General features: G+C 39.7%; 1 protein-coding gene across 3 annotated transcripts; it reads left to right on the top strand.

Annotated features, from left to right (window-relative positions):
* The first annotated feature begins 568 nt into the window (after positions 1-568).
* Positions 569-19,580, top strand: CHFR (checkpoint with forkhead and ring finger domains). Of its 3 annotated transcripts, none has more exons than XM_063172749.1 (18): positions 569-623; positions 1,001-1,148; positions 2,976-3,075; positions 7,755-7,864; positions 9,418-9,477; positions 9,631-9,843; positions 10,432-10,647; positions 10,940-11,096; positions 11,303-11,457; positions 11,961-12,123; positions 12,863-13,005; positions 13,491-13,610; positions 13,913-13,996; positions 14,717-14,787; positions 15,397-15,484; positions 15,652-15,759; positions 16,818-16,890; positions 18,976-19,580. In XM_063172749.1, exons 2-18 carry the CDS (start codon positions 1,013-1,015, stop codon positions 19,016-19,018), a joined length of 2,040 nt encoding a protein of 679 aa, XP_063028819.1. In that variant the 5' UTR covers positions 569-623; positions 1,001-1,012; the 3' UTR covers positions 19,019-19,580. The 3 variants fall into 3 exon arrangements, with proteins under 3 accessions (XP_063028819.1, XP_063028817.1, XP_063028818.1); XM_063172747.1 differs by having other exon boundaries at positions 9,625-9,843; XM_063172748.1 differs by lacking the exon at positions 569-623 and adding an exon at positions 755-771 and having other exon boundaries at positions 9,625-9,843.

Below are 19,580 nucleotides of genomic sequence, written 5' to 3'. Positions count from 1 at the left end.
AAAGCGTTGCCCCCTGCTCTTGTCCCCGATAATTCCAGGGTTTAACCTGTAAGAGTTTTCTGAGCAAAACTCGTGGTGCCCCCTGCGTGCGTGACCCCTTCTTCACTGGACACTGATCCTGCCTCAGTCCGAGCTTGCTTTGGGAAGCCTGGCCCTGGAACAGCAGCGTGTGTTGTTTATTTATCCACTGATGGCAAACCAATGCCTGCTCAACATCCAAGAGTTAAACTATAACAAGTTTTTTGTGGATGAGACCGCTGAAACCACCTCAGCTGGCTTCTAGCACACACAGTCGCGGGGAGACAACCGATCTGCCCGTAACAAAGATGGCGGCGGGCGGCCGGGCCCGCCCACACCCGAGGTTCCTGCCCGTATCCAACATGGCCGCCGGGGCGTCACCGCTTCTCAGCCCCTCCGCTGTCCAGCTTTTCCCTATGGGCAGCGCACTGCGCGGCCTCACCGGAAGCGGCGGCGCTCCTGCCGGCCCGGCGCGGCTCTGTGGCGGAGGGCGGAAAGCCCGCCCCGCGCGGCGCGCCGGCCAATGGGCGCGGGGGCCCGCCCCGGCCGCATCAGCTGACGGGGCAATGTCTGTTGACAGGAGCCGCCCGGGCCGCGGCGCTGGGGTGAGGGGCCCGGGACGGGCCGCGCCGCGGGGCCGCCGCACCCCCGCGCCTCGCCGGCCGCCCCCGCCCCGCTCCTGGGAAGGCAGCGGACGGACGGAGGCCGCCGCCGCTGGCTCTCCCGGCTCGGGGAGGGGAGCGGCCCTGCGGGGTGGGGGCGCAGGGAAGGGGCTGGGCTGGCTGCGGGGGGCCGAGCGGGAGGGAGGGTTTGGCGGCGCCGCACAAAAGGGAATGGCGGGGCCGGGAGAGCCCCGGGGGTCCGAAGGGGCTGCGGGGCAGCGGCGCGCCCGGCCCGGCCTCGGGGGTGCCAGGGAGCGCTGTGCCGCGCCCGGGGGCCGCGTGCTGATGGGGTTTGGGTTCGCTTTGTTTGTTTTTGTCAGATGTGAATCCAAATGGAGCAATCGGAAGGAGGCGAGCAGAGCCAGCAGCAGCCGCAGCCCTGGGGGAAGCTGATCCGGCTGGGTGCAGATGAGGCAGAGCCGCACGTCCTGCTGCTGAAAAGAGAATGGACCATCGGGCGGAGGAAAGGTGGGACAGGGACGGGCTGCGCTGGCCTGGGGCGATGTGCGGGGACAGCAGCCATCCCCCTCCTGGCCTTTACAGTGCTGGGAGCTGGACTGAAACTGGTTGGGTTTGTTGCTTCCGGCTGCTGGAGGTGTTTGCCAGGCACCCCCAAATTCCCAATTTACCTCAGCTGTGTGAATAAGTAGTTTTATGCTGACCTTTTCATTTTCAGTAACTTGTGACACGTTTTAAAGTCAGAGTGCCTTTTTAGGTAGTCTGTGGCAGTTTGTGCAAATAAGGAAGCCCGGTTGTTGATTCAGAAGTTTCTGTGCTTCAGTCTTGTTTACGTTCTAGTTTCGTTTCTGTGGTTAAAATAAGTTGGAACTGCAATGCAAAATGCTTCGGCTTCACAGAGAAGAAAACACCCACATAAAAGCCCTTAATTCTTCTGGCCTTATAAAGACTGCCAACAAGTTCTGAAAGTTTCTCTGAGAATCGATTTGAAAGCTTTACTCCCAGAGTCTAGGACTTGTACTACTTGCCTTTATTTTAAAGGATTTCATGGTCACTGTGTTTGAAACAAGGACTGAAGTGCTTTAACTTTCTTTTATGCTCCCTTTACAGTGCTAATTTTCTTTTTCCTGTTCATCAGTTCAAGCTGTTCGGCTGATCAGTCACTTCCTGTAAATAGTTGTGAGCAAACACCAGATGCTGTATCTCTATGGGAAAGGCAGACAGTGTCTTATAGGAAAAATGTTTTGCAAATTTACAGTTGGTGATATCTATTGAGATTGCTTATCATTAAGCTGTGGGTAAATTTTTCAAGTTGATGTCTGTTTGAGAGTTGTCTGGCAGAAAAAAAGGTGAATTATTTCTTCTTCAGTTGCAAACAGCTTTCCATAGCTGTTTGCTAATGGATTGGTTAAATGGATGGTTACTGGAATACCAAATTGTGACTTTATAAGCAGTATGAGCCAGTGCTTGCTGCTTTCCTGCTGGATCTGTTGTTGAGATCAGTTCACTCACAGTGTGAATAGGTGGAGGGGAATCGTGGTTGTTAATTATAGCTTTGGTGTAAGCTTTTAGTGCTTTGAGTCCTTTGTGAGAGATCAGTGGAGAGCCTTGAGTGTTGCTTTGAATACTCAATTTTAAAGTGAGGTAAAAAGACAAGATTTTCTCAGAGCCCTTGAGTTGTAGGTAGGAAGGTTTTTATCACATCATCATGACACTTCTCCTGCCTACCCCTAAATCTTACTCCTGGATTGTAATTCTCTTCAGCTTTGTTAACATAATAATGTTGTCAACAGAGATGAGGAAAACTTTCCTGTTTGAAAACAAACAAAAGATTGTAAGATAGAACAGTGATAATAATTTTTACATATTTTTTTAATTAGTTATTTGTTCTCACTACTTCCCCCCAATACACCAGAATAAAACAAGTTAAATGCAATTAAACAGCATTACAATGATGTGGGAAAAGAGCTGAGTGCAGTGACATGTGTGCCTTTAGAAGTTAAACTGAGCACCTCAGATATGTGTGGATATTTCTGTAGCACTCTAGGACAGAGTAATTGTGATTTGATTTCCATCTTTGAGGGCTAGGACTGGGGGGAAAAGGGAACTGAAACATCTTCATATGGTTGAAATGGTTATATCAGCCCATGGGGTTATCTCACCACTTGTATTTATGTGTCTCACACTAGGCTGTGTTGCTGCCTGTGTGACAGCAGGAGTTTTGAACTATTGCAGATGTACATGAGTCAGTTTATGTTGCATTTATAGCCATGTAGAATGCTGATCTGACTGTGTAATGTGTATTTTTAAGCTTGCTGGAAATTCTTTCTTTTTAAGGCTGTGACTTATCTTTCCCTGGCAACAAGTTGGTGTCTGGAGATCACTGTAAAATCATAGTGGATGAAGAGTCTGGTCAAGTGTCATTGGAAGATACAAGGTTGGTTTCTCAGAATGTTCTTGGAGGGACTTTTGCCAAAAGCTCAGCTGGTTATACTAACCCTGAGCTACCATGATAAATTTAATTGCTTTCAGGGTTGAAACAGGGATTGAACATGATATCCTCCACAACCTCAAATGTGAAAATTTCTTTATCTTTGTACATCATGGGCACATCCTGCTGGCCTGCCAAAGTGCCCCTCATGGCAGCTCTGGCCCTGCTTTGTTGTCATCTGCAAACCTGATAAGGGTATATTTCCTCTCCTCTTCAAGGTTGTCATTAGAGATAGATCCAGGATAGATTCCTGCTGGGTTTATACTCCCAGAAGCTGTGGGACAGGATGCTAAATTTTTGGGGAAAAAGGATTTGCTGGGATGTCTGGGAAGGGTTTATAGTTGTCATTCTCCAGTATAATCCTAAATTTCAGGATGTTCCAAACAACAAACCAAACCATGTTTGCCTGTCATGGCAGCCTCAGAGTGTAGCTATAAATCTCACCTCACAAACTGTCCCTGGCAGAATTGGTTTAAACCCATGTTATGACAGAACAAGCTAAATAAATTGTGCATGATGCAGAAACATTCCTGCCTATTTTTTTCCCTTACCCACCCCCTGAGGCAGAAGGTGCAGCCAGCTGAAAACTAGCAAAGCCAAATTAAAGTTAATTTTGTGTATGGTGTATTCATGAAAAGGTGAGGCTTGTAACAAGGTAGTGTAACAGAAAGGCTGCACATGGAGCATTGCCAGGGAGCTGCTTGTGCCTGTTACACTTCTGTGTATCTAACAAAGAGTAAATCCCTGGAGTGCTCTCCCTCTTGTGAATTGAAGTGTGGCTGCCAACTGCTGAATCAAGAAACCAAACAGGTTTGATATGACTGCTTGCAGAAAACCCTTCTGGTTCTTCTGGGTCTTCCAATGTTTGTGCCAAATAGCAGATGAGTCCCAAAAAATCAGGCTGAAAGAAGATGGCTCTTGAATGTTTGAGTTGGCAGTACAGATGCTCAGAGTCACAGAAAAATACTGCAAGGTCAGCTTTTTGTTCTCTGAAGTGGAAAATAATTTGGAAACGTTGCTGTGGTCAAGCTCAGATTTTTCTAGTGAAGAGGAATGCATTGAAGGAGGGAGTGAGTGTGGGACAGTCAAACTGAGTGGACTTTGTTTCTCTGTTGTGTCTAATCCAAAGAATATAATCAAATACATGTAGACAGCCAACATTTTGTCTTCTGATAGCATAATGAGTTCTTGAATGTACTTAAAAGAATTACCCAAAATTTGCAAGTGAAAGAAAATGTTTAGAGCATTCAAAATTATTGAGTAAATAAAAGTTTGGAAGTAACAAAAGCCAAGAGTTAGCAAATAGTAAAATAAATTACTCAGACTTGCCCTCTTTTGGAATATGTTTCTGCTTTATTTTCCAAACCATGCAGTAGTTGCTTTATACTGCTTGAAAGAAAACAAATTGTACAAGCTGACCTAACACAGTGGAGGCAGCAGTTGGATTTCTCCCAGTAAAAGCAGTTATAAGATTCTCCATTTTGAAAAAGAAATTTTAAAAACTAGTGTAACTTCCTGTTATTTTGTAGACTTTTTCCTTTTAAGGTTCTAAGTAGTTGGGGATGTTTCTGATCAGGAAACAATTTAGACAAGGCTGATACTCATATGACAGGCAAGCAGATACTCCCTTTCTGTGGGTGAATCAGAGGTTGATCTGCAGTTGGTGCTGGTGTCCCTTCTGCTATTGAATTCTCCTCACCCTCCAGTCAAAACTATGTCTATGAACATTGAGAGTGGAGAATTACAGTACAGAAGGGATTCTGTACCTTAATAGAATTCAAAACTCATTTCAGTTTACAGTGTGTTCAGGATTATGTGCACTTTAATATCAGATAACTGTTAACCCAGAAGCTTTAACATAAACTACATTCTTTTCCTGGATGAATGCAAATAAATATTAGAAATTATTAGTCTGGCATTTTTCTTGGAAGGGTATGAAAGTTTCTTACAACACATGGATCATTCATCTACTTCAAAAGTAGCCCTGTTCTGAGTGAAGCTGTTCATATCAATTCTGCGCAGCAGATGGGATTGGGAAGTAAACAGAATTTATGGTTCATTAATGAAACTGTAGAGTCATCAACCACATTGGAATTGAGTCAAGGCCTGACTTTTTTCGTACACTGATTAAAAAAGTGACACTGGAACATTTTGTGGCATAGTTTCACAACACATTTTATATCTGATAGTACTGTTTTTCTTCTGCACTTGAAAAATGGTACAGCCAGTTGGCATCAATTCAATATCTAATGAATGGCCTTCATATTTGGGCTTCTCATTGTACTTTCTACTTATTTTATAGGGAGCTTAATTTGAAACATAGAAGAATGTATAAATGTCATAATTTATCATGTGTGTCTACCCACAACATTAATCTGGAATGTCACCATATCTGTTAGAAGCCTCATGCTAAAGCCTGGAATTGGAAGTGAAAGGCTGATGCAATTATCTGGGATAGCTGAATATTTTTTTCCCTTTGGTTGTTGGCTGAGAGATAAATACAACTGCTTTCATTTACTGATGCATTGAAGAAAAGCTTATGATTTTCAGTGTCAAGTGATATCCATTTATTCCTATTTCATTTGGGTCCATGTGTGCCAAATAATTCATTAGTCAGCTCTCACTGAAGTCTGTGTAACTACAGAGCTGAAAAGATTTGGCTGTCTGTGGTCAATTTGATGAATAGGATCTTGCATAGCTATTTCTGCATCTTGCTTTGTGGAACCAAGCCTGAGTGGGTTATTAGATGTGTGATATTTTGGGTTTTTTCCTTTCCCCAAAAATACCTTGTGTTATTGTCCCCCAGAATAATCTTGGAACCTGGCAGCCATGACAGAGTTACTGCATAAAATGCATTATTGTGACATTTCCCCCCCTGTGTTTAGTGAAAAGTTTGGGCTAGGAATTGCCTGTAGAAGTTAAAATTCAGTAAAAGACAAGTCTTGTTACTTGAATTTAGCTGATTTATTATAAAAGAAGGTCTAGAACATTTAGGGCAGATGGGAGATGCCTTCTGGAAAACTGAGGAGGTCAAATTGGATGTTTCTTAGTTTTGTTAAAGGACTTCTGACAAGGTTCAGAGGTTGGTGTCAACTTAACTATTTATTTGGCAATTGAAGGAGATACGATTTTTGCTTCAACATAATATTTTTAAATGTTATCACTACCATCAGTATGAAGTAAAAAATCAGTGTTGTTTTTAACAGAGGGACTAAAATTCTATTTTCCTCTTAATTGCTAACCTTTGGCAATCATTTAGTGATTTCTCTGTTCTGCTGGTTCTTCAGTGCTGATGTCTTTCAGCCTAGCCAACACCTGTATGCCTGAGGGGAAAAGGATGAGCTATGAGTGGTTTTCTTTCTTGTAAGAGAAGCTTGAAGTTTCATCAGTGTGGCCCAAAAATTTTTTTTTTCATTTCTTGAAAGTTTAAAGCAGCATCTCATTTATGTTGGACTAATTGATTTAGCCACCCAGACTGGGGAAGCAGCTGCAGCAGCAAGACCAAGAACTGTTACCTTGATCACAACTTGCTGTAGTGCTTCCAGAGAGCTTGGTTTTCCTTTTGGGCTTTGAATTAATATTTTTGTGTTAGAAAAGACAAGGGGGAAGTGCTTATTTCCAAAAAATTCCCCTGCAGTGAGGGACAGTCCACAGTGCCCTGGGCGCGGGCCGTGCCTCCAGGAGGTGGCAGCACAGCTTTGCTGTTATTTCTTGCAGCTGCTCTGCAGAGGAGCAAAAGCAGATATTTTCTGTTCATTCATATTTGGTACCAGTCTGTGAGATTTGGAGTGGCAGAAGTCTGAAATTCGAGAGGGCTGCAGCCCTGAAGGATGCTTACTGCGAGGTGGAATTATTTAGTACTTGAATAACTTGACTTTATTATAAAACATTAATGGCTTGTGTATACGAACGACATCACCCATAGTTAAGGGGATAAAGAAATTAATCAGCAATGCTCTGCATTTTTATTTTCCCTAGTTTAATTTCTTCTACAAGTATTAAATTTTTCATCAATATAAAAATAATTCATTCCAATTAATCTTTCATTATGTATCACTTTTTTTCACCTTCTTAACTTCTCTCTTTCAAGTTGCAAACAGTCCAAGTAACCTCACAATTTTAGGGTTTTTTCCTTTTTGAAGGAGGAGGGGGCACACAAATTACCACTATATGACATCCCTGACCGTACAGGGGAAGTTCCTTTGTCACAGAACATCTCAGGAGATTTCCAGTATTAAATGGAAAACACAGCCTGGAACTTTTTGAATAGAACTCTCATTGTCCTTTTGGTTTTATACTTAGAGGGTGGAGACTATTGTACAGAAACAATCATCTCATTATTTATTTGGAGACATAAGCCCAATATCGGGGGTCTTTTGTCTGTCAGCTGCCATCTCTTTACCAGTAGTGCAAATCAGGTTTGAAGTTCCAGTGGTTCTGCATTTCTGTCTTTAGGAGAAATTTTTTGTTGTTAAACTTCCTTTTTTAAAAAATATTTTTTAGTCCACTTACTTTTTTAGGTGGCAGCCAGTAGCTTTTCTTCTTTAAATGTATTTTGTGTTTTCCCTTCCTTCTCCCGTGTAGTTATGAAAACATTTATGCTAAGTTATCTTTTCTCTTTACAGTACTAATGGAACAGTAATTAATAAACTGAAAGTGGTTAAGAAGCAGACATACCCATTACAGACTGGGGATGTGATCTATGTTGTTTACAGAAAAAATGAGCCAGAGAACAGTAAGTGAATAATACTTTTTAAATGGTGTGCTTAGTCATTTTCTTTTGAGTCAGGAGGGAAAAGAAATATCAGTATAATAAAACTGAGTAGTTCTGCTTTAAAGAGAAATATGTTTAAAAACAAGTCTCTGGAGAAGAGGTCATGGATGTGCCAGTTTTTACAGAGACAAATCTGAGCAACTGTCTGAAGTTTAAATGTGCCTAGAAGTAATTTTGGTAGAACTAATGCATGGAATGGTAAGTAATGAGGTTCTAATCACATGTCCAGTGCTTCTTTTAGAAGTCAAACTGCTGGGGTAGTTAGTGATACTTTATATATCCCAGTGAAGCAGTTTTTAGCACCAGCAGGAAAGGCTGCAAAAGCTTTTTGTTTTGTGTGTGTAGGTTTTTGTGTATGTAGGTTGGCTTTTTTTGTTTTGAAGAGGAAGAGGCAAAATGGGGGGGGAGATGGGGAAAGCCCTACAGTGAAAGTAGAATTTGTAAACCTGGAACAATGCTATATTTACAGTTTTCATACAGTAATAAAAATATAAACTGTTAATTTAAAAATTCTAGATACATACTCACTGTTCAAACACTTCCTTCATGAAATTGCTGATAATTTATAGACAGACAGATTTATGCTGTCTGGTGTAAATGTTACATGAAGCAGTGATAAGCTGTATTTTTCTGTCTGTGGAGTTTATCTCACAAATCTGCTCTGAGCTGGCACTATTGCACTTGATGCTACTTAGATGAATCACTTTGGTGAATTTTCCAGGCAATGAACTGAATCACTGATTTCCATTTGGGTTAATAAGTAGTTAAATTACCAAGCCTCCAGTTTTGCTTTTTTCAGCTTTTCCATCTTCAAACAGAGAGGAAAAATTTAGGGCATGCCTGTTTGGCCATTCTAAGTCCTGCTGAAGGAGACAAAATTTTAAGTTCTGATCAGAAAAAGGATTACTGCAAACTAAGACAGTCTTATTTGCTTGTTGGTGGTGACAAAAATGTAACAAGGTAGAGGAGTTTTTGGAACAATATTAAAGTAAGATTGAAAAGAAAAGGATATTATCCAGTTGGTTTTATTAATAGATTATAAATTAGTTTCTAGCTGAAACTTATGGCATGACCCAATCTGTATTTTTGAGAGTTCATGTATCTCACAAAGAAATGAAGTAATATTGATTGAAGAGGTTGAGAAGTGAGCTCAGAAATAATAAGCTTCTTCGAAGAACTTTGATTCAAGTATCAGTAAAAATACGGTCTGTTCTGACAGAGCAGATTTTAGGTTTAAGGAATGATTAAGCCTCTGGTTCCATGGCTGGCACAAGTTAAACGTCACACAAAAGCTGCTCTGCCTGGTTTCCTAGGAAGAAAAGATCTTGCTGTGCTGCTCCTAATTGCCTCCTAAGTAGGAGTATTAACATGGTACCATTGAGGTGACCCCTCATTTGCCTCTTCCATTGTCAGACGCTTTAGGGATGCAACCACTTGTGAATAGAAGTTGTTTATGTGGGATTAAGTGAATTTTTGTTTCAAGAGCATGATTAATATTTTTAAATCTCTTTCAGATGTTGCTTATCTTTATGAATCCTTAAACACAAAACATGATGCAACTCAAGAACCAGTAGGTAAGGAAGTAATTCAGGATCCATGGAGAGGAGCTAAGCTCCAATGACTAATGTAACCCTCTTGAGAGAGTTTGATTCCTTGGAATTTTGAATCCATGATGTGTTGATTGTCACAAAGATATTTTTCTTTTCTTTCCCCTCTTCCAACTGTAGAAGTTAATGTAGAAAACCAATGCCATGTGACCAAAGATACCTCAAGTACAGGAAGAAGTAATGATGAGACCCAAATTACCTCATCACTGTCAGCTACTCAGTCTTGCTACGAGGAACCACAGCCATCTACTTCTACATCAAACCTCTTTAATGCTTCTCCTACCTCTCCAGTTGAGTCTGCATCTGGTCAGCAGGATAATCCATCTACATCTGGTGAGACTTGGTTCAAGTAGTTAAAGTTTTAAAATTAACGGATTCATCTCTTACCCCTATCTCCGTCTAGAATTTGCCTTGTAAAGTTCTAGTGAAAGTATCAGGTAGATATGTGCATTTTAACTTTCTCTCTATGGACAGGCAGGGTAAATCCTGATAGATGAGTGAAGGAATTGTGAGAATTCCTGTGTGGGACCTCACTGGCTCCTATGGAAACAAAGCTTTCCCTTTGCTGTGATCCCAACCTGTTACGTATGATCAGTATTGCATAACCCCGGCCTGGCATCCTTGTCAGGAAGACCTGGTGTGGATAATAGTCTTAAGAATAAATACTTCCCAACTGAAATAGGAATGGGGATTTTAAGTAGGGTTACACAACTAATAGGTTTTTTTTCCCCCAGGTTTTCCAATTAGCAGATTGGTTCAGAGTGTGTTTAGTAAGTTATGCAGTCTTTGCTTTTCTGCTCCACTTTTTCCTATTCAGACGTTTGGATTGATGCATGTGCCATGTCAGTTTGAGTACCTTTTGTTTTCACACATCCCATAGCTGTGTGCAGCCATGTTCATGTTTCTGTTTTTATTTTTTAGGATCACAGTCCTCAGTTGTCACTCCTGTGCCTGCTTTCCCCATCTCAGAATCCATGTGCGTAAGAGCACTGCATGACAAGCATGAAAAGCTGGATGTGAATGCTGAAGCTTCTGCAATTGCTCCAGAAATCACTGACAAAGAAAATGCAGAATCAGATTCTCAAAGAACAGGGGAGGAGGAAGGTTTGGAACCTGCTAAGAAGAAACTAAAAGGAGGCTAGTATACTACAGTATTCTGCAACTTAACCTTCACCCCACCCCTCCAAACTGAATTACAAAAGCTGTCATCAGTCCTTCAGCTTCTTCCTTGTGTCTCACTTACTTGATTTCTGGTCCCATGAAAATAATGTCTTCAGTATCAGAAGATGTAGTGTGTAAAGCAAGAACCTCTTTTGGGACTGTTGCCAGCGAACAGTCAATCAGTGCAGATCTTTCAGGGATTTTTTTAATACTTGAATAAAAATAAGTTAAAAAAAGCTTTAAAAACTATCTCCTTCTGTCTTTGTAGATGAAGATACTTGTCCAAATCTTTCACCAGCAGCTCCAAGTGAATGTATAATTAAAATTGGCTCTGAAGATGCAAAAACATCAAATGTGAAACCAGATAAGATGGAAGAGACGTTAACGTGCATTATCTGCCAAGAACTGCTGCATGACTGTGTAAGGTATGTAAGAGTGACAAAAGCTTTAATCATGTGGTAATAATGCAAGACGTTCAGTGGCAGCTGTTTGAGGAGGTCAGGATAATCAGCATTTTCACAAGCCCTCTTGATTTTCCTTTTCCTATGCTATGTAGATAGTTTTTTCAGGGTTATGGATGTATCTGAAAAAAATGAAAGATTTGTATTTTGACTCAGTTTTTGTTTTCCAGCTTGCAGCCTTGTATGCATACTTTTTGCGCTGCCTGCTACTCAGGATGGATGGAAAGATCTTCTTTGTGTCCAACTTGTCGTTGTCCAGTAGAACGTATTTGTAAAAATCACATATTGAACAACTTGGTTGAAGCTTATCTGATTCAGCATCCAGGCAAGTTGAACAGTGTCTGTGGCAGAATCCAATGGATTTCACACATGAGCTGCATCACTGGTGTCAGGACACACTGTTGTCTATAAAATACCTGTGTGTTTTTTAACCCTGCTGTTTTTTCTGACATAGCTTGTCAGAAAACAAGTGCATCTAACATGACATAATAACCTGTGGAAGGTGATTTAATAATGTGAGTGTGCTAAGAATGCTTCATTTTAATTTGTTACTTCATCATGAGAAGGATACTTTTGAAAAACATACTTGAATTTAGATTTAATTAACTTTGATTATGGCCTCTTGAAAACAAAACTTAAGTTGCCTGATACTGGACTTCCTTAACAGAGAGGGGAATTTAAGTAAGATGATCTAGAACTCTCTCATCCAGAACCAAGTCTTATGGAAATGAAAATACAATAATGGTAACTGTATTAAGAAAGTAGAGTGCAGATAAGGGATGTGAGGTGTTATTTTCTCTTGAAGTTTGAATGTGGTTCTCCTGCCAGATAAGTGTCGCAATGAAGAGGATGTTCGGAGCATGGATGCCAGAAACAAAATTACCCAAGACATGTTGCAGCCCAAGGTGAGGAGATCGTTCTCAGATGAGGAGGGAAGCTCTGAAGATTTACTGGAATTGTCTGATGTAGACAGTGAATCCTCAGATATCAGGTAGGTCTGTTTTTAAGTTGTGTGCCTATGTTTGAATGCACAGACCCACAAACTGAGCTAGTTTTACAAATGCTCTTATTGCTGGTAGTGTTTCCATGATCATTGCCAGGACCTGTTTGCAGATTAAGTTCCTCCTTGGTAGTTTTGCTGGCCATCCTTTGAACCTTGAGCAGAAATAAGAACTTCCTAGAAATCCAGCAAAATTCAGTTTGTGACCAACAGTTCTATGTTGAATTGTGCAATAAAAAAAGACAGATTTCTGGTTAAGATCTTATCAGGAGATAAAGTAGTCCATGATCCTGTGAATGTGTTTGCAATTATTGCGCTTTCTTATGTGGCTGCTTTCACTTGGTCTATGGTACCAAAGCAGCTGGTGCTTGACTCTAGGAATTCCCAAGTACCAAAATGCCTCCTCTTTCTTTTCAACAGCAAACATTTTTTGCTGAATGTCTACAGAGGAACAGAATTCTTGTAGATAACCATTCCAACTTTGTTCCTCTCTCTTTCAGTCACATTGCTCTTTTTTTCCTTTACCTTTTGTTTAAACTTTCTTGAGGAATACTACAAAACACAAAGTTTTTATCTGTCACAGCTACAGCAGAGCTATGTACTGAGTTACATGAGCTTTCATCTGTTACTGAATGAGGAAATCCTAAAGTTAAACTTCGAGAGTCTGACCAATCTTGTGACCTAAGTTGTATTTGCATTTGTTTGGTATAATTTCATATTGTTCTTTCAGTCAACCATATATAGTATGCAGACAGTGCCCAGGGTACCGAAGACACTCTGTTCCAGCTGTGCCTGGCACAGACCAGGAGCCAGAGGCAGGAGGAATGCAGGCTCTGGGAGATGCTCCATCAACCTCTGCCAACTTCCCTGCAGGTCAGTGTCACATTGCCCCAGCAGTGCAGCACTAAAATACTGCAACTCAGACACTCAGGGCAGAATCACAGAATGGCTGGGGTTGGAAGGGACCCTTGAATATCATCTCCACCTCCCCTGAGCTAAGCAATGAGCTATGCTACAGCTATGAACTAAGTTAGACCTAAGCAAAGTCCCTCTCACAGGACTGTGAGAGCAACTCCACACCGATGTCTTTACAAATACAGCATTTGGCTGTGATTGTCCAAAATGAGTTGCTGATGGTTGATGAGATGGTTGAAAAGTTCTTAACCTTTTCTGCATACTGAAATATTTTACACAGCTGTGCAGTCCAGAAATCTGAATGCTTTTTTTCTGCTGCTTCATAGAGTTTTTGTAAAAAGGTTGCTTGTTACTTCAAGATTTTTATATTGTTAATATTCATTAAGATTCCTCATCCAAACTGCAATTTGTAAATTTTTTTTTTTCCTTTTTAACTCATCCAGCTGTTCAGGAATATGTGTGTCCTGCTCAAGGAAGTCATGTAATATGCACCTGCTGCTTTCAGCCAATGCCTGACCGTAGAGCAGAGCGTGAACAGAATCCTCATGTTGCTCCTCAGCAATGTGTGTACACTTTTTATTTTATTTTCTATAGAAGTTTCTCCTTATGTATTATTAAACTTAAATTTACTTGAAGACTGTTTTTTATATGAATCTTCTTTATTTGGATGCTTGTAGTGACAGCATGCAAGATTCTTCCCTTAAAGAATTTATTAGTCCTTTAAAGAATGTATTTTAAATGAGAAAGTTGTACCTTTTTTAAACCAAGTTTATTAGGGCTCTGCTGTTGCTGATTTATGAGAATGGTAACTGTTGAGTTTTGTTGTGTTCAGGTCCTTACAAGAGTTTTCTTTGTTATTTTACAGGCACAGTTTGTCTGCAGCCCTTCTGTCACTTGTACTGGGGCTGCACTCGCATGGCGTGTTTTGGCTGCCTGGCACCATTCTGTGGTACTGTGGAGTAATTTTTTTGCTTATCAGCCTGTTCACTTTGCAATAATGTCTGCCTATCTTGACCTTTAAGTAACTTAAGAACAGATCAGTTTGTAGCACAGTCATGCAAAAAGAAGCAAGGCCTGTGTCCTCACCTTGCAAACACACAAAATTGAAGGGGCATGTGTCTTAACTTTGACAGGATTTAACTGTGTGTCTTCCTACAATATTGGGGTTAGGAACTACACTTGCTGAGCACAATTCTTTCCACTATAAAAAACCATGGTGTATTTCAGTCTAGTAAGAGAATCATACAAACCAGTGCAAAAGCACTGAACATCTGAAGGTATCGGATTAGAAAAGAATCTTGCCCTCTTAAGCATGCAGACTTCTGAAACTCAAGGTTTTTTGACATTTGTAAAAGTAAATTAGAACAGTTGGAATGGCTTGGCTGCTGTTTGGAGCTAATAGAACATGCTTTATTAGCACTGGTGATTTTTGCAGCTTGGTAGTGTTTGTGGACTGAAGCTGAAATTTTAAAATCTCAGTATCTTGTCTGTGCCACTAGAAGCTAAAAATCACATGCATTAGCACATGTTGAATGCAGTCATGTATTTGGTGCTCACATGAGCCTGTGCATGTTATTTCAGGAAACAGAAGAACCTTCAGAAAATGTGTGAAGGCCACAGAGTTTGGGCAAGAAATAGTAACTTTTCTTCTTCTTCTTGTTCTGATTAGAAATAAATCTTGGTGATAAGTGTTTAGATGGCGTCCTGAATAACAACCACTATGAATCAGATATCCTGAAGGTATGTTTAAAAATCATTGTGTGTGATAATAACAAATGTACAAAGTTTAAGATGTACTCACTGATGAAATAGAATTCATGTGCTACCTGACACAGTGGCAGCACTGTGTGACTTGCAGAACCTGATTCGAAAAGCTGATTAAATGATCTCCAAATGATCATCCAAGATACTATTTAAGAGAAAAATAATTCAATAAAAACAAGCCAGGAAAGCAATGCTTGTTAAATGTTTTGTCCCAGACAAGTTAAATTTCACACTAAACTTGTGTGGAAAATATTTTGCCCATACTATGACAGGATTGCCTAAATTAGGTAAACTGGGTGAAATCTTGATTTGAGGTAAATGAGAATGTGACTGGAATGAATCTATTTGCAAACTTTTGGCAAAAGCGGAGATCTGAAAAAAGATACTTAGTGGAAGGTTTTATTGGTGCTCTAAATGTATCATGCTAATTAAGTTACAGGTATTTAATTTTTTCTTGTCATCACATAAACTCATTCTGAAAACATAGTTACTGATAAATTTGGAAATATTTGAGAATAAATGTCTTGCTTACTCTTTGAGATTGGAGATTTTTCTAGATTAAACACTTAAAATTGCTCTTTTCAGGATTACCTGGCATCCAGGGGTCTGACATGGAAAAATATGTTAAATGAAAGTCTCTTAGCTCTTCAAAGAGGAGTTTTTATGTTGTCAGGTATGTGTTGTGTTCAGTTTGCATGTGCATGACTGCTTGTCTGGATGTAACTCAGCAATGTTATCAAGAAGTTTGGAGTTCTGTGTACAGAACCAGAGCAATCCTGGCTCTTTAGTTAAACCTGATTTATTAATCCTTACATTTTTACCAACTGGTTTTCTCCCCAGATTACAGAATTACTGGGAACACAGTGCTTTGCTACTGTTGTGGCCTTCGCAGCTTTCGAGAACTTGCCTACCAGTACAGGCAGAATATTCCTGTTGCTGAATTGCCAGGTGGGGATTGTTTTCCTCAGTAAGGAGGAGAAAAGTGATTTAAAGAGTTAACATGAGTTTTATCTTTGTATTGGTGTTCTTTTGGTACTTTCATGTAGCCCATTGCAAATCTTGTTGCAGGATAATGTCTTAGCTCCTTGCTTTACTTGTCAGCTGCTAAGCTTGTGTGTAGTTATTTTCAGACTCCTTAATGGGACCTTTTCTTTCAGTATCATTTCTCATCTGTAGAATAAATATATCTGCAGAGTGAAAAGAGGAACTCAGTAAAATCAGAATATAGTCAACAGGAACCAATTGCTGTAATTAAATTTATTTTCCCATTTAAGTACATAAAATGATGCATTTTCTGAACAATTTAACACTTTACCAGCTCTCAACTAGGAACTAGAATGCTTTCATAAACTGATTTTAAATCTTTGCATTTGAAATTCTAGTATAAAACTGCATGCAAGCAACTGTCCCTCATTCAGACCTGAATTTGTTTGGGACAGAAGCTGTTCCAACTGTTTGCTTTTAAATATTACTTCTGTCAACTTAGTTCTTGTTGTTAGCAACATCTTCCCAGTCTTAAGTTGTTGAGAAATCTGCTTGTGCTGCTGTGCATAATAAGCAAAACTTGTGCACCTGGTTTGCTCTCAGCATTGGTTTTTAGTTCAGGTGCTGGACAGCTGAGTTGTAATGTATGTGAAAGTGGAGGAAAGCAGCAAACTGTACCCAAATTAATAATTTTTCTTTTGTATGGAAATACATCTAGACAAATGAGTCTAGAGTTTCTTATCAAGTCCATCTCTATTAAAATAAATGGTAAAACTTCACTTGACAGCACTGAGAACCAAACACTTTCATCATAATTCCACATTAACATTAAAAACTAATTTTTTGTCCTTCCCAGAGTGTTTGCTTTGTTTCCAGAAAGGTGAAACAATATCGTTCTAGAGTAATTTCTTACCAATCATGTGTTGTTTCTGATGAGTAACCACCATTAGCAGTGGCTTGATAATCTGGGTCACTTTAATGACTTTTGTAATAAATGCAGCATTTCCTTTGCTCTCTTGCAGTGACTGTCACATCACGTCCTGATTGCTACTGGGGACGCAACTGTCGAACTCAGGTCAAAGCACACCACGCCATGTAAGTTGTACACTTCAGAAGGTGGTTTTGCTTTGTGTTCCTTAAAAAAATCAAACCAACAACAATCTAAATGCAGCCTTTCAAGTGCCAGAACTTGCAGCATAAAGCAGGGTTGGGTGAGCATTGGGGAATTTTTTGTCATTTTTGTTTTTAACACGACTTTGAAATGAGCCCTCCGTGCATCAGGGCACTGCCAGCACTTGTAAGTTGATGTAACCCATGGCTGACACTTCTTGAGGCTGTTTTTCCACCCACTGGGGTGGAAGGATTCTTTCAGTGAAGTGCAGCTTCCATTGAAGGAATCAATTGGTGGGAATAATTAGCAACAGGAGCAGCTTGGAGCATGTAACGTAAGCCACAGCAGGTTCCCGAGGAGTTTCTAGGTCTTACATCTCTGACCCAAGGAATCTGGCATGCCTCAAAAATTAAATACTGAGCCTGAAAAGAGATTAACCCTCTACTTGTCAAGAGTTTTAATACCAGCCTTGGACTGCTGGTATCTGGTGAGAAATGTCCTTCCAAAGTAAATCAAGCTTCTTGAGTAAAAATATCAAGGCCAATGCAGTTTTATTCTTAGAAAAAGATGCACATGTAATAAGACAAATATTAAAGACTCTTAAAACAAAACAAAAATTTTCTCCCTAACAACTAACTGGTTTCAGGCAGGGTTGAAAAATCCTTCTTGCCTTATGAATAATTCTCTAAATTCTCAGTGTAATTTAAGATAGAGGAGCTGTTACCCCTTATTGAGAAATTGCCTTAATGAATAGAAGATTCTGCAGTATCTTTCTAATGTTGCAATGTACATACCCACTTAGCATAATTCCTTTAATATTTCAGGTACTGTGGGTTGAAAATAACCAGTCTGTGCGGCTCAGGCAAGCAGATCATAAGACAGACTTGTAAAATATTCATCTGCAGTCTCTTACAAATTCAAGGGTTTTACCAAATAGCTTTCAAAAATAATTTTGGATTTAAGTTGCAGTTGTAATTTGAAGTACCACTGCTATCTGTAACTTCACATTATAGGACAGTCTGTGTTCCCAGAGGAGATTTTGTTTTGAAATGTTAGCGTTAATTCAATATCAAAGTACTCACATCTTTGTTCATGTTGTGGATAATTTCATCTAGAATAAAAATGACTCAGGGTTTTTTTCCCCCTTCTTTTTTTCCTTCTTTCTCTTTTCCCCCCAAGCATTAGTCCTTCCTAGAACTTTACTGGCTGCTACACTTAGTTCTTGAAATCCATAAAAGCAAACAGTGCTGTCATACCACTCTTTTATATCCAGATAATATTTTAATTATTTTAATTGAGCTAAATTGTTCTACTAAGTAGTTAGATTATGTGAGCAAGGTTTTTCTGATCTTTGATCTAATCCAGCTGAGGGGAAAATTCAGGATCTCCTTTGTACCATTTCCTCCACATGTAGTGACACACTCAACCCCCCATCTTCTGTTTCAGTTGTGTGTGAAGGGCCACATGGCCCAAGCAAGAGAAAAACAAGGAACAGTGAATGTTTTTGAGAAGTGAGAAGAAGTGCTTGGTAGTAAATGATGTTTTCTGTTTAATCCATGAAGACAGATTTGCCATTCCTATGAAATTTAGATAATACAGGCTGAGAAAAACTTTTTCTTTCCAGAAGATTCTAAGCTACTAAGAGAATGTGTTTATGTTGAAATATAAAATTAGCCTAGTTAATTCTAGTTCTTAATGACTTGTGTAATGCTGTCTACTAAAAGTTACTAATACCTTGCAGGGGAAAATTAAATCACAGATTCCTGTTTTAATTGCCTTCTGGGTTTGAAGTATGCAGAAGTATAGAGGAATGCTTTTTAATAACAGGTTTTCTGTGTGCATAATCAAACTAATGAGGGTTAGGCAGGAGAGATGTTGAAAATCCTGTTACATGTAAAATGACAGTAAAGTATGATCTAAACAGGTTCTGAAAAAGATTTCAGTGTGTAAATGGTCTGCTTTAGACTGTTTAACATTTAAAATACCCTGTGCAAAATGCTGAATTGCTTTTGTTGCCTGACTTGTGAGAACTTTGTTACATTTTAATATTATGTTTTTCTTTATTTTAGGAAATTCAATCACATTTGTGAGCAAACAAGATTCAAGAACTGAAAACTTGGAGTCTATAGAGAGGGGACAAAAGCCTGTTACACTGCTTGTACAGTTTAAGGTTTCAGGGGATCTGCTCAGTTCCCCCATAGCAGGGAATCATTCACTTTTCCATCAGGTAACCTGATGTGAAATTTTTAATTTGTAGAATTTTACAGCTGTACATGAATAAGATAGATTTTTTTTTTCCAAGGTAGTCCAGCAAGCATTGCATTCCATGCTCATGACTACAGTGTCCCTGTGTCACTTCAGTGAAGAACACAAACAAACCACACTCACAAAAACCAGCCATATCTTGGGATGACCTAAGAATAAGGAGTGTATTTGCACTACTTGTGAAGAAACTAAGAAAAATCGATAGACTTAAAATAGAGAAGTTTTGTAAAAGTATCTGATGGGTATTTCAAGAGCCATTAATATTTAAGGAGGATATTGTCAGTGTATATTTGTAACTGCATTTTGCGGTAGTTCGATATTTTGTTGCTACCCATTGCCTTTGGGCTAGAAACCACATTAATATTCCTTTTAAAAAAATCCATCCAATAAACAGCTCTTTCAACTTAAA

The sequence above is a fragment of the Melospiza melodia genome, chromosome 20 (assembly GCF_035770615.1).
Source record: "Melospiza melodia melodia isolate bMelMel2 chromosome 20, bMelMel2.pri, whole genome shotgun sequence".
Taxonomy (NCBI): domain Eukaryota; kingdom Metazoa; phylum Chordata; class Aves; order Passeriformes; family Passerellidae; genus Melospiza; species Melospiza melodia.
The sequence above is the reverse complement of the archived record's forward strand: the minus strand, read 5'-3'. Positions and strand labels throughout refer to the sequence as shown.

Bases quoted from the DNA above. Each gene is read 5' to 3' on its own strand.
- CHFR (XM_063172747.1), top strand. From the start codon at position 1,013: ATGGAGCAATCGGAAGGAGGCGAGCAGAGCCAGCAGCAGCCGCAGCCC. The intron at 7,865-9,417 runs GTAAGTGAATAA...AATCTCTTTCAG, and splicing joins AAAAAATGAGCCAGAGAACA to ATGTTGCTTATCTTTATGAA. The intron at 11,097-11,302 runs GTATGTAAGAGT...TTTGTTTTCCAG, and splicing joins CTGCTGCATGACTGTGTAAG to CTTGCAGCCTTGTATGCATA.